General features: G+C 40.2%; 5 protein-coding genes across 5 annotated transcripts; 1 reads left to right on the top strand and 4 right to left on the bottom strand.

The window, feature by feature from the left end:
• Positions 1 to 96: 96 nt before the first annotated feature.
• CCOS01_07279 (P450 monooxygenase) lies at positions 97 to 1,999 on the top strand (the record flags this gene model as incomplete). The annotated part of the gene is made up of 6 exons (XM_060455445.1): positions 97 to 321; positions 396 to 509; positions 604 to 703; positions 780 to 848; positions 903 to 1,505; positions 1,584 to 1,999. 6 exons carry the CDS (start codon positions 97 to 99, stop codon positions 1,997 to 1,999), a joined length of 1,527 nt encoding a protein of 508 aa, XP_060313337.1.
• Positions 2,000 to 3,585: 1,586 nt separating this feature from the next.
• On the bottom strand, positions 3,586 to 4,293 carry CCOS01_07278 (uncharacterized protein; the record flags this gene model as incomplete). The annotated part of the gene is made up of 1 exon (XM_060455444.1): positions 3,586 to 4,293. One exon carries the CDS (start codon positions 4,291 to 4,293, stop codon positions 3,586 to 3,588), a length of 708 nt encoding a protein of 235 aa, XP_060313336.1.
• Positions 4,294 to 5,143: 850 nt separating this feature from the next.
• CCOS01_07277 (uncharacterized protein) lies at positions 5,144 to 5,512 on the bottom strand (the record flags this gene model as incomplete). The annotated part of the gene is made up of 1 exon (XM_060455443.1): positions 5,144 to 5,512. A coding segment is annotated over one exon (369 nt), but the record flags the coding sequence as incomplete, so codon positions are not given.
• An 855-nt stretch (positions 5,513 to 6,367) lies between these two features.
• CCOS01_07276 (uncharacterized protein) lies at positions 6,368 to 7,310 on the bottom strand (the record flags this gene model as incomplete). The annotated part of the gene is made up of 2 exons (XM_060455442.1): positions 6,368 to 7,038; positions 7,139 to 7,310. The coding sequence occupies 2 exons, from the start codon at positions 7,308 to 7,310 to the stop codon at positions 6,368 to 6,370; spliced, it is 843 nt and encodes a 280-aa protein (XP_060313334.1).
• Positions 7,311 to 8,140: 830 nt separating this feature from the next.
• CCOS01_07275 (uncharacterized protein) lies at positions 8,141 to 9,159 on the bottom strand (the record flags this gene model as incomplete). The annotated part of the gene is made up of 2 exons (XM_060455441.1): positions 8,141 to 8,170; positions 8,248 to 9,159. 2 exons carry the CDS (start codon positions 9,157 to 9,159, stop codon positions 8,141 to 8,143), a joined length of 942 nt encoding a protein of 313 aa, XP_060313333.1.
• Positions 9,160 to 13,333: the final 4,174 nt, after the last annotated feature.

Below are 13,333 nucleotides of genomic sequence, written 5' to 3'. Positions count from 1 at the left end.
GCGGGCTCTGTTAGCCTTTTGGACGGATAGACGTAATGCAGGCCAGAAAGGTGTTTTACTCTCGAATCACGTTGTACCGAAGTCCGATTGCCCATGATGGAGATCGCATTAGACCTGCTTGCGCAAGCCCGCGGCAACAATTACGTGACCGTTACCGTCGCTGTATTGTCTCTGGTTGTCTTCTTCTACTTCAACTACAGCACTCAGCCGTTCCGAGGTATTCCCTATGTCGGGGGTCCAAAGTGGGACATTCTCAATATCAAGGCACAATATCGTTTCGTGACGGACTGTAAGAATCTCATCAAAGAGGGTCTTCAGAAGGTGAGAGATGGTTCAGTTCACACGTAAGTCCTTAACAGGGGAATTTCATGGCTAACAGCGTCGCGCTCATGTAGTACAATGGACCTTTCCAGGTCATTGGCTACGTGCCCATCACCGTCTTGCCCCCGAGATATGTCCCTCTTATCAAGGACCACCCGAACCTGGACTTCGGAAAGTCTGCCGAAAGAGTAAGTCTTAAGTTTCTTAAGCTGTTTTAATTCTCTTTGGATTCGCATGCATGGCAGATATAATGTTTTTTCGGGATCTAACCAATGAACGTAGAGGCTATTTGGGCAATACCCAGGCCTAGACTGGGCGCACAAGATCAATGAGGACCGTATCTTCCAGGAATCTCTGAGAATTAACATGACACAATATCTTAGTGAGTCTCCTCCATGATGATGCCATCTTTCCTTTCGTACTAGTCATTAATTTGTTGCACTTTATCCAAATCTTAGGCGAGGCCACACCCCTTTTAGCAGAAGAAGCACGCGAAATCCTCAGCGAGTTTTTCCCACAGACAACCGGTAAGCTCGATTCGTGTCCCGCTATTCCTTGGCTGTGGCTAACCCCATCATCAGAATGGACCTCATACACCTTTGGCAAAGACGCCGCAGAAATGGGCGTGCGCCTCTCAACTCTCGTCTTCCTGGGCAAGAGATTCACAAAAAACAAGGAGTGGCTCTACATCTGCACGCAATACCCGCAAGGCATCTTCGGCGCCATCGGCGGGCTACTCTCCACGCCCAAATTCCTCCGACCCGTTCTCTACCGCTTCCTGCCCCAGATCATCGCCCTCAAAAAGTACGGCGAGGTCGCCAGGACGCTCATCGTCCCCGAGATCGAGGAGCGGCGGCGGCTGCGCGATGCCGGTGCTGATGTCAAGTTCAATGACGCGCTGGAGTGGTACTACAAGAACTCGTCTAAGCGCGGCAAGGAGGAGGACTTTGATGCTGTGAGCGCCATGATCTCGCTTGCGTTTGCGTCCACGCATACAACGGTCGATTTGCTGTGTAATGTTCTGTATGACCTGGCGGCTCACCCTGAGTGTATCGGTCCGATGAGGGAGGAGATTGACAAGGTCCTCGCCGAGGATGGGGGCTGGAAGAAGACGACGTTGTATAAGATGAGGCTGATGGATAGTTTCTTGAAGGAGACGCAACGCATGAACCCTGTTCAGCTGAGTATGAACTCCCCCAAAAAGCAGCTCGATAGATTCGCCAGACAAAACACTCGATTAACTGACACATGATCCCACGTAGCCGCGATGAACCGCTACGTCAAACAAACAACCATTCTCTCGGACGGCACCCGCCTACCCAAGGGCTCGCTCCTCGCCGTCTCGCTCGAGGGGCTTCGCGACGCCTCGCAATTCGCGGACCCGGATGTCTTTGACGGCTTCCGCTTCGCGCGCAAGAGGCAGGAGCCAGGCCAGGAGAACCAGTGGCAGTTCACGTCAACGCGCAACGAATTTCCATCGTTCGGGCACGGGCAGTGGTCCTGTCCCGGTAGGTTCCTGGTTGCCAACGAGCTGAAGATCTTTTTGGCGGAGCTGCTGTTGCGGTATGATATCGGATACCCGGCGGGCGTGACGCGGCCGCCGTGCACATGGTTTGCTACGGAGAGTCAGGTGAATATGGATACGCCGCTGATGTTTAAGTTGAGGGAGAAGGCGTGATGGCTTTCTGGATGCAATAAAGATTCTGATGAGCTTCCACGAGCCCCCTTTGTACACGGCTGCGTATCAATGGATGCAGGGTTTGGGTTTTCTTTGGTCATATATGCGGAGTCATATGTTACTGAACCAAAGTTTATGTAGGATGAAGCACCGAAACAACAATGAATAAAGTGAACACACATAATTCTGTACTTTCTAAAATATCATGATGGCTTCAGCTAGCCGGGGCCTTACCGCAAGCCACGTAACCTTGGTTCCGTAATTAACAAGGTCTTTACTCCCTCACGCCTCCTATCTCGGGGCGAACTTCGTACTCATTTCTCACTTTTAATAAATGACCTTTCCCTATATTCTGCGCCGATCTCCCTATTACATATCATGCTAGGAGTCAGCGACCCAGCGTGGGGCGATGATTGCGATCCCTGTTCCAGATTGGCCGTTTCTTGGGCTATTCCAAGTGATGCGTCAAATATATGCAAAGTAGGTGTCCGTGAGCTCATTATATTCAAATTTTTCTATACTTTGACTTAACCATGACTCTCCTAGACTTGGTCAAGCAGCGCAAAATTGCTGACTTCGATTCCTGTGATATGACTATCGCGGTTGAGCTGATGGGTCAACGACATACGCACGAGAGGGCCAGTGCCTCTTGAAACCAGACCGAGTCGCCCGTTGAGATTCTCCGTCCCAAAATCTCCAAGCCCTCTGCATTGGACGTGATAATTCTCATGGACCTGCTTTCCTGATTGTTCGATAGTGATGTCTTGGGGAATTAGCTAGATATATATAACATATTATATATATTATATTATTCGAATTTCCTATGCCGGTCTTAAGTGGAGTCTCTTAGTCGAGGTAGAGCGTCTACTCGGTAGTGGCTACAAAACTTAATATTCTCTATCCACAATAAGTATAACACAGTCCCCGTCAATCTGCCTCATCTTCCCCGAGCATAACCACTCTGAACTTTGCGGCTGGTTTCCGGACTCGTCTAAAACATCGAAAAATATTAATTGTCCCCGTAAACCGTAATCGATCGTCCCATATCTAGGGAGACCGCTATAATAGACGTATCTAGCTTGCATAGGCTAACAATTAAGTAAGATAGTGTAGTGGACTAGAGCTCCCTATGATTGTAACAGTTACTAACAGTGGTTACTCTTTGGGCTATTGTATCTTCTCCTAATAGAATATACAGAACATCGAGTTACCGCGGGTTACTGAGGCCAGAACTTAACCGAATAATTTACCGTCGTCCTAGATTCTGGTAGAGCCTCGAGTATCGGCAGGGTTCTTTGCCATCCCACATGGTCGATGCAAATATAGTTTCATGGATAATCAGTAATAGCTAAGGAAGATTATATGTCATCTAGCTCGGAAGGCCGAAATGCGTGCGAAACGGACGATCTCATCCTAGATTATGCATCCACGCCGTGATGGCGACTTGATTGAATATCCCGCTTGATTTCTCTTCTCCCTTCATACCTTCCTCGCCGCCCTCTCACTCCTCATCCCTTATCGTCTCCTTCAAACCTTCAGCAAGCATGTTGAAAATTAGCGCCTCATGCCTCTCCCGTTGCAGGTTGTTACTTCCAGTGCAAGTCGTCCATGCGTTTGTAGTAAGTGATGTCATCCTCTCCCTCTTCCTTTGGCACGTCCGTCTTCTTGCTACAGAGCGGCCGGCACACGCCGATGGCGTTGGTTAGCGCCTTGTCACACTCGTTGTCAACTCTGTAGTTATGGCAGACATCGCAATTATTGTTCGTCTGACGTTTGCAGTCCTGATTGTTACTGCAGCCGTAGTCGTAGCATGAGTCTCTCGCCGTCAAGCTGTTGTGGTCGTAGGTCACCAACCATTCGCCGGCTGGCTCATGTTCAGGCAGCCTGAGTGCCGGGTTGCGTCTGTTGATACCCTTCGCGAATAGCACTCGGGCGTAAGGGGGGTCGAAGACGAACAGCGTCTCGCCTGTGGCAGTGTCTTTGACCTCTGCCGTGGCAGAAAGCTCATCAATGTTGATGACGTGGTTAGCACCACCTGGAACTGTAGCCCACTCGATTTGTTCTTTGATATGCTTCGCAGTATCAGAATCGAAACGGGTATCAATAAAATACAGGCTGTTTTTGCTGACTGCTGCGACGTAGGGGGTATCAGGCGCTACAATCTGGGGACCGTGCCAGGCATCGACGAATCTTGGCTTGAAGGCACTTTTGTAATATTGCTCTTGGAAGGTTGGCGAGCCTTCACAAGGTCTGAATGGATTTATAAGCATGGCGATGAACAACCCAATGATCATTCTGGTGGAGACTTGGTGAGGTGAATGTGTTTGAGCTTTTTCCGATGAGAGGTCCTCTTTCCTTTGCTTTCCTCTGAGAGAAACGGTCTCCTTTTTATGTTCCAGATACTCAGGAAACGAGACACAGTTCAGGTCTTTGCTGTCATTGTTGACATTTCAGAGCGAAGCTGAGAGAAATGCCATGATGTTGGTTCTATCACAGATGCAGGACGCTAGAGCCCAAAATAGAGCACCGGTCAGAACTGGTCTCCTCAAATTCGCCCGGCTACATAGGATTTGTGTTGGGACTGGATTGTCGAGACAAATCAGAAGGTGACTGACCACGAGTGACCAGGGGCCTTTTATCGACTAACAGTCAATACAAGCTTCGGCCACATTCCTACACCCTGGCATAAGCGACGAAAAGGGAAGCTCGATTCAAGTCGAAACCAACAACTAACACCCAACACGAGCTTTCGGATCGAACGGCACAATCATAGTTTCACGAATACTTCCTTTAGCGTTAGGCCACATCCTCCAGTATATGCCCGGATAGCGGGGTTTGGCCAACAGCGGACGCGCTCCGGACCTTGATCCGTAGCGCCCGACTTCGCCAGCGCAAAACTCAGACCAGCTGTCTCCCAATCTCCCACATTGCTCTCCAACCTCAACTACTCTTGGCTGGCATCTCGTGTAGTTCGCGGTTCATTACTAATGTACACGTATGTCTAGGCATTCCTAGTGCCTCCCTCCTTGAGACCTCTTCGCCTTCTTTGCCGGTGCTAAGCCTGTCACTGAAGTATCTGAGGTAGTCTGGCGTTCGTTTGGAGTACCAGACTGGTGATTCTCTTCGGCAGAGGCTGGGATGGAGTCAACATCTGACTGCGAAAGGTGATAATTGCCAAATTCTTGGGAAAGGCCAGTTTCCGGAAGCTCTGGGACATCGAAATCCAAATTTGGACAGCATCTGGTCGATGATTGAGCAAATCCTCTTGAAGTGCGTCGGTACCCAAACAGGGTAGACGTTCCTTGTGAATTGATACGCCGTCCACTTTTCCTTGCCATCAAGCTCAGTAAAGTCGAATGTACGGATCGGGTAGCGGTAGTACTTTGTGGTTTTGCCATCTATCACGGGATAGTGACCGTTGATTCTGACAAGTCGATGATCGTGCGAACTGGAGAAGGCCAGAATTTGGCGGTCTGTTTCTCTCTCGCGCTTCACAAGCCGAAACAGCTCAACAGGTACCTGAGGTTGTATCTGACCAAGGAGGCACCCAGGTAAGTAAGTGGCTAATATACGGTGAATTGCCGGTTTGTATTATACGACTTTACATAAATATTCAAGCTTGACGAAGACTCTAAGAAGCCGGATAGGCTGACTACACGAATCGAGTACTTGATTTATGAGCACTAGTGGCTTGATAAATATATTAGCGATAGCGAACGGATGGAACTGGAGCACGATAAGTTGTGGTAACAGCTTGTGGAGAAGAAGATTGGTTCTTAGACTTCATGAGACTAAAGAATTTGTGCGGACGAGACCGAAAAAGCTCGCGCCGATAATGAAGGAGCTGTTTGCGTTTGCGGCTGAAGAAGTATCGCGATACAACTCACCGCTCTGCTCGTGAACGTAAATGACCTTGGAAGTCAAGATGCGAAAGAACGGTCGGCTGAAATCCAGCTGAGTAGCCGCATGCAGTCAGGTGAGCGGCCTAGACTCGGCTCTGGCATTTCTCGCAACAGCCCCGGCCCCGACTTTCACGCGGGCCGTAACGGTGGTAACCTTAGATATGAAACAATATCCGCTTGCAGCTTCTGACTACCGAGATATGGTCGATCAGTCCTACAACTGGAGAGTTTGGGCTGGCTGAAGTGTAACAATGGCTCTGGTATCGTACGAGCCACGACTGTTGCAGCAGCTGAACCGCCAGCGATGCTGGCACTCTTCCTAGTCTTGAAGATGGTCAGCCCTTCATGGACAAGTCGGGTTCGTTGCCCGAGGCCGTTGTGCTCACCGGCATAAGACATTGTTCCAGCCGCATGCTATCTATCACTTGAGTTTTATCTGTGCGGATACATCATCCATGTTTTACAGCTAGACTATGTTCCCGAAAGGACCCATCACCACCTGCTCCGAGTTGATACGTTGCGTGTTCTTCCCCAATCCTACTGTATCGTTGAGTTTACCGGGATGAAAGACAGCGAAGGCCACCATGACAGAGAACATCAAGAACGAGTCAAAAATGTACATCATGGCTTCGTGCTGATTGACGAACCCGTACCAACCCTCAGCGAATTCCGTTGCCCTCACCAGATTTCGCACCCAGACAGCAACTACCGAGATGATCAGGGTCCAAACATAACGTCTCCAATGCTGTAAATAAATCGTTTCCCTCTGCGTAGCCCGCTGAAATCGCATGACGAGAGCAAAGTAGACGACCATAACGAAGAGTTGGAAAAGTAGACCGCCCAAGACAACATGGCCTCCAATTTCCATGATCTTTGGGTTTGCAATAACTTGCACAAGTGAACCGCCGATTTGTGTGCAGAAGGCGATGATATCCGTGAGAATGAAGATACTGGTAGGGCTGCACTTCCGCCTTTGATGGCCTAGCAAGGCCTCTTTTAGTCTTCCGAGATTGACGTATATGGTTGCGGAGATGAAGACAGGCGCAACGAGAATGAGCATGAGCTGCAACATGAATGGCTTAGGGGATAAAGGCGCTGAGCCTGCCCAGGCGCGTCCCAAGTGTCCAAATGTGTCACCTATTGAATTCATGTGGTGTTAGGTTCCTGAGAAGTCTAGAAGATGCTACAAAATTGAAAGGAGTAGTAAGAAAAAGAAGGCAAATGTTCCAACACTTACATATTCCTCCGAGTACCATCGGTATGAAGTATTTTGTCTTATATCTACGGATCAACCAAACATGAAAGACTGTGATACCTGCAAAAAGAAACAAGAAAATGACACCTGCAGCTTTTGAAGGCGTGTACGGGTAGAAGAGGACTTTCCCATCTTCGAAATGAACGAGACCCATTCTGGCTGGACCTTGAGGTTGGGGGCCAAGGAGGTCTTTGATAGATGGTGGAAATGTTTCGACACAAATGGAGACTTTTTTGGAATTGAAGTTACGGAAACAAATCGACACAGTAAAGAATGTGAAAAGAAATTGCAGTCAAAGTAGTTTCGGTAATGTTGCTCATTATGGTAGACGAGTCGCAATATTTAAGCAGCAAGCCAGAACCGTAGGTTCGTACTCAAACACAGGCGCGCCTCAATGGGAGCCAATCGCTGAATTTTCGTATCCTCGTGTACTAATACGGCCCCACCCGGCTTCGTCGCGCTCATGTTCCCACTCGTAGTTTCACTTCGACGGAGCCTTATGATTACATGTACAGCAAAGTTTGATCATGGTGGTGACATGTATCGCGTATGTCTCTGGAGATGCTTGAAATATTGAATTACTAGCGAGTCCTGGAGCTAGCTATCCAACCTCCCTCTAAACGGACTGCAGCCAAAGTATGCAAGATCAGGAACGCGCCGATGTCAACCGGCTGCAGCCACGTTGGTCTACCTATCAAAACAAGTTCCCGATAGCGTGGAGACGTGAAGCAGGCATCCGGTTATCTTCATCAATACTTGTGCCTTCCTCAATTTTTTATATACATGGAAAGCCTGGACTTAGGTAAGACGTAATCGATATGCAATATCGAGAAATGATTGAGAATCGGTGCGTTACTACTCTAAGTGGCGGTGTATTGCCGCCATTCAGACGGGAGAGTAATATCAATTTTTCCGAGATCGTCCTCAAGTACCAAGAGAGTACTACGTACCGGGTATAAAACCCATGCTGATCATCCTCCACACTTAATATTCATCAGTCCATAGGCTGAATTCCTATCTCATTGCCAGAACGCACGTAGATTATCTGAATAACTTCCATCTACTATTTCAGGCAGGGAAATTTGGCTCACTTTCTCAGGCTCTGAGTCTTGGTAGTCTTGAACCTTGGTCTTTTCAGGAGACATTTCGTTGTGCCACTTCTGTGATCGATGCCGAGCTCTGGCCCGCCATGGAAGGTCCCAGTAATCCTCATCCTTCTTCATAGTCTGATAGCGCTCTTCCAGAGCCTCATCCTCAGTCAGGAAATGTGGGCTTGCGTCAGACGAGGGCGGGGGGTAAAATCTGGCGTCATCAAGAAATACCCATGCCCTTTGTATGGACGTTCTAGTGAGCGTCATATAATTCGGAATAATACGCGAGTGAAAAGTCCGGTACATGCCTGGGCCACTTTCAGAACCCTCCAGTACTCTACCAATCGAATGATAACCTTCTATGAGATAGTGTGACCTCTCCCGTCTGGAGTCATATATTTGATGGAAATTTTCAAACCACTCCTTGAGGCGGTCCCTTCCAGTTTGTCCGGGTTCAGTAGATCGAAGAAGGATTGTGACGAGATCGAGTCCACCATAAGTAAACCATGATGCAATATAATGTCCGCAGCCCATGTCGTGGGCATATGCCTCAGGGTCAACGCATAGGCTATGTGGATAAAGTAGGCCGGGAAGGTGAGAGGATGTAGAACCTTTACTAAGAACAATTTCTGGTAGCCCGGAATTGCTGTACTGGGCAAACATAGCCGCGTCTAGTGTTTTGAGATATTCGTCAACACACAATATTGCCTGTAGGTCCCATGGTTGAAATTTTTGACCGCTGTGTCGATGCAATGACTCTTTGCAGAGTTGTTGGACATTTCTGTCCATCAAAGAATTGAGCTGGTACCGTAGAAAGGCTCGGAGCAGTCGCTTTCTTTCTAGACATGTAAGATTAGCGGCATTGAATCTAGAACAGACGGTTTGACCTTTGAATCTCCACCGGGATTCCATTCGAGATGGGAGGCACAGACACTTCCGCGGGGGGAAGACTACAGTGGCTTTCGTGAGATAGTCCTCAATGAAAAACCTGAGTCCTTGATGAAGATTACTGATCTTGGTGATCAAGGCCTGATTTGGGTTTTTGAGAGGCTGATAGACCGGGTTGGTGAATTATTGCGTCGCCCAAGAAAGGCAATGCTGGCGGGCTAAAGCTTTGAAGTTAGCAGCAGACCGTGAAGGAAAGAGGATAATTGCCATGGCGTTCCATCATGCCATCATGAAATTCGGAGGCTAGTAGCTTCTTAGGGATATATCCTTTTGACCCAGTAAATTGCCCAAGCATGATAGGTGAGGCTTGGGTCGGCTGCAAAATTGTACGTGGGCGCTGAGTTTCCGGTGGGTAGTTGAACCAACAATAAAAAAAACTCACGGCCACAAATTGTACCCTGATTTCGGATGGCTGGCAGGGTTGCTCAAGCGCAAAAAAAGGATAAGATCCATAGCGATAAACACGTAAAGTCGTGGGAAAGAGGCAGGCCGTTGACTCTAAGTTCGACAATCTCGTCAATCACAAAGTCTCCCGCAAGCCCTAAGATACCGCATCAGACGCGAGGATTTATTAATCTATTAGTATCCCTATTATAAAGTAGTTAGCCCGAACCGTAAGTTAATAAAGAGATTAATTAAACTATATAAATTTTTATATAAGTATAAAAAAGAGGCTTTAATTATAAATTAAGTTAGTTATAATAATTATAAATAGGGCCCCTATATAGTTAGCTATATATTACGGTTAAATTAAATTTTTAATTTAATACTAACTTTTTTTTTATTAATTTATTTATTATAATTAGAAATATAATTTAACCTTAGGCCCGTTTATTAAATTATTTCTTTTTTTCTCTTTTTTTTATTTTTTTTATATAACCTATTTTTTTATTTATATATTAATTCTTTTATTATTTACGAATTATTTTAACCCCTTATTAAGTATTATTTTTATAAAAGTATTAGCGAGGTTATTATTATTATTAATTCAATAAATTTTAAAAATCTCGCGCTTTTTATATAATTATATAAAAATTATAATATTAATTATAAACCTCTTTTTTTTTTTTTTTTTAATTTAATAAGGTATTTATATAATAAATAAAAATTAGTATAAATAATTATAAAAATTAGGGAAAGGTTAAGTTAATTAATAATCTTTTTTAACGTTATTAAAATTATATAAGTAAAATTAACGCCGTTAATTATATTATAAACTTCTAATATTAGTATATTTTTTATTATTTACTTATTCTTAATTAATAAGTAATAAATTATATTATTATATATAATAAATTTACTTTTACTTATACTCTTATTAACTAAGATAATAATATATTCTAATTATAAAATAAGGTCGTTATTATTTATAAATAACTTATTAATAAAAATATATAGCTTATTAATAATAAGGTTAATTAAGTAATAAATAAAGCTTTGATTAAAATTCGTTTATTATTATTTAAGCTATTTATTAAGTATTTTAATATTTTATTTATTTAATTCTATAGCTTATATTATTTTAATATAATTAAAAATTATTTTAAGTTAATATATATTTATAATATATACCCCTCGCGCAAGCTTAATTTTATATTATTTTTTAATATTAATTACGTTCGGGTTAATAAAGTTAATTCTCTTACCCTACCTCTTTTATTAAAAAATAATAGTTTCTTTTTTAATTATAAAAATCCTATTATTAAATATTAATAAGTTATTTATTATAAAGACCTTTTTTAGCTTTATTATAAAACCTGCTTTTTAAAGCTCTTTATCTTCTTTTTTTATAAAATTAATATTAAATAGGCTTAATATATTATCGGTTTATATTTTAATAATTCTAAATTATTTACTTTTATATTTAAAAACTAATAAATACGGGTCGTATATAAATATAACTATTAATAATTAATTAATATAAAAATCGTAGTATATAGCTTATTAATAAGTACCCGATTTTACGAGCCTATATAATAGTTTAAGTACTTCGATAATTATATTTTTTAAGTACTTACTAACTATTTTTTTTAATAAATAAGCTAGGATTTTTTTTATAAACCCTTTAGCTAATTAAATATAGGCTTAATTAATATTACGGCTCTAAATCTCGTATCCTTTTTTTCGTAATAATATTATTAATATTATTATTAATCGTTAATTATAGTACTATATTATAAGTAATTAAGTAAGTAGCGTCGCTTTTTTAACGTCGCTATACTCCTAAATTATATACCTAAATTTCTTATATAATTAGAGTATTCTTTTTCCTTTAATTTTATATACTATTCGTAATTTAAATATATAGAGATTTTTATATTTTTTAGGGTTATAAAAAATAAATTAATAAACCCCTCGATTATATAAAGTATTTATTTTAATAAGATCTAATCCCTTATATAGCTTTTTAATAATTATAATAATATTTTTTTTACGTAGTTTAATTATTAGTTCGAAATCGGCTTTTTCTTTTATTATATAAAAAGTATTAATTACCTTGTTATTAATAATAAATTATTATGTTAAGGCTTATTATTATAATCTTTTATACCGTCTTATTAATAATATTAATACTTTTTTAATAACTTCTTCTTCTTTATTATTTATTAATATTACTACGATTATTTTATTAAAAATAATTTCTTATACCTCTACTACGGGTTATATAGTTTCCCTTAGCTCTTTTTTTTTTATAAGTTAGAAATTACCTTAATAGGATTTATATAATATAGTTTAACTATTATAATTAATACTTTAAGTAACTAGTTACGATCTTTTATAACTATATAAAACCGCTCGTTAATAGAAATTAATTTATATAACTTAACTTATTATTAAATAGTTTTATATTAAACCTATATATTTAAATTTAGAAATATATTTAAATTAGCCCCTATATTGGGCTTATTACGTATAATAATTACCTTATTAATTTACCTTTTTATATTTACTTTATATAATATTTATATTACTTTTTTAATTACTTAGGCTCGTTAGTTTATATTTAGTAATAATAGCGAGGCTAAAGTCGTTTTTAAGTATACTCTAAATATTAATAGCGTTAATATAAGCCTATTAGGCCCTATAATATTATTATAATACTTAAGTACTATTTAGAAATATTCGTCGTTAATAAAATCGGAATTTTCCTTTTTAATAATTCTAAACGCCCTTTTTAATTACTAATATACCCTTTTTACTTTTCTAATACTATAATACGCTTTTACGAGTACGACTTTTAGCTATATACTATAAGCTATTATATTTTTTTTTTTTAAATTTTATTAATTTAAAACTCGTATTAGCATCGGTTCTAATACTATTTAGTAGTTCCTAGTATATATCGATCTAGCTTTTTTATAGGGCTACTTATACTATTTTTATTTATAAATCCTAAAAGAATTACCCTATTTAAAATAATATAGCCTCGTTAATTATATATAGGACTAGTTGACTATTTAAATAGAAAATATTAATAACGATTTCTTAATTAAAGTTAAGCTTATTACGTAATTTAAATTTAAATTTATATAAGCTTTGCGTATTTATTTAGTATTAATAATATACTTTTATTAACTATTCTAGTACCCCTATTTCGATATTATTATTACTTAATTATTTTAAGAAGTTATATAGCTTCGTAACTAATAAGTACTCGAATTTTTAATATAGTTATTTAAGCTTATTTTCTATTAAATAATTAATTAACTTCGTATTATTAATAAGCTTTATAAACGCGTACTCTTATCGTCGTTTAACTATTTTAAAATACTTATTATTAAAAATTCTATTTTTCGTATTATTAAATATAATACCTAGTTAATTTATATCTTTTAAATATAAGAAAAATAGGGTATTAATAAGTAAAATATAAAAAGTTATCGTTCCGAAGTACGTTTTTATTTTTATTATACTTAGGGTAATAATTTCTTTACTTAGGCTAAATTTAATTCTTATAATACTTATTATTAATATATTAAGCGTTATTAATACGATTTTCTATAATACTTAAAATTACCCTTTTCTTTTTATTAACTATTATAATACCTTAGTATTTAAGATAATTTTATAAAAATAATTTAAACTATACTTTTTATTTATATAGAATACTTATATAAGCTTAGTATTTAAATAATCT

Source organism: Colletotrichum costaricense (genome assembly GCF_030867565.1).
Source record: "Colletotrichum costaricense strain IMI 309622 chromosome Unknown Scaffold_7.1, whole genome shotgun sequence".
In the NCBI taxonomy this organism is placed as follows: Eukaryota; Fungi; Ascomycota; class Sordariomycetes; order Glomerellales; family Glomerellaceae; genus Colletotrichum; species Colletotrichum costaricense.
Note: the sequence above shows the minus strand (reverse complement) of the source record. Positions and strands in the feature narration are given on the sequence as shown.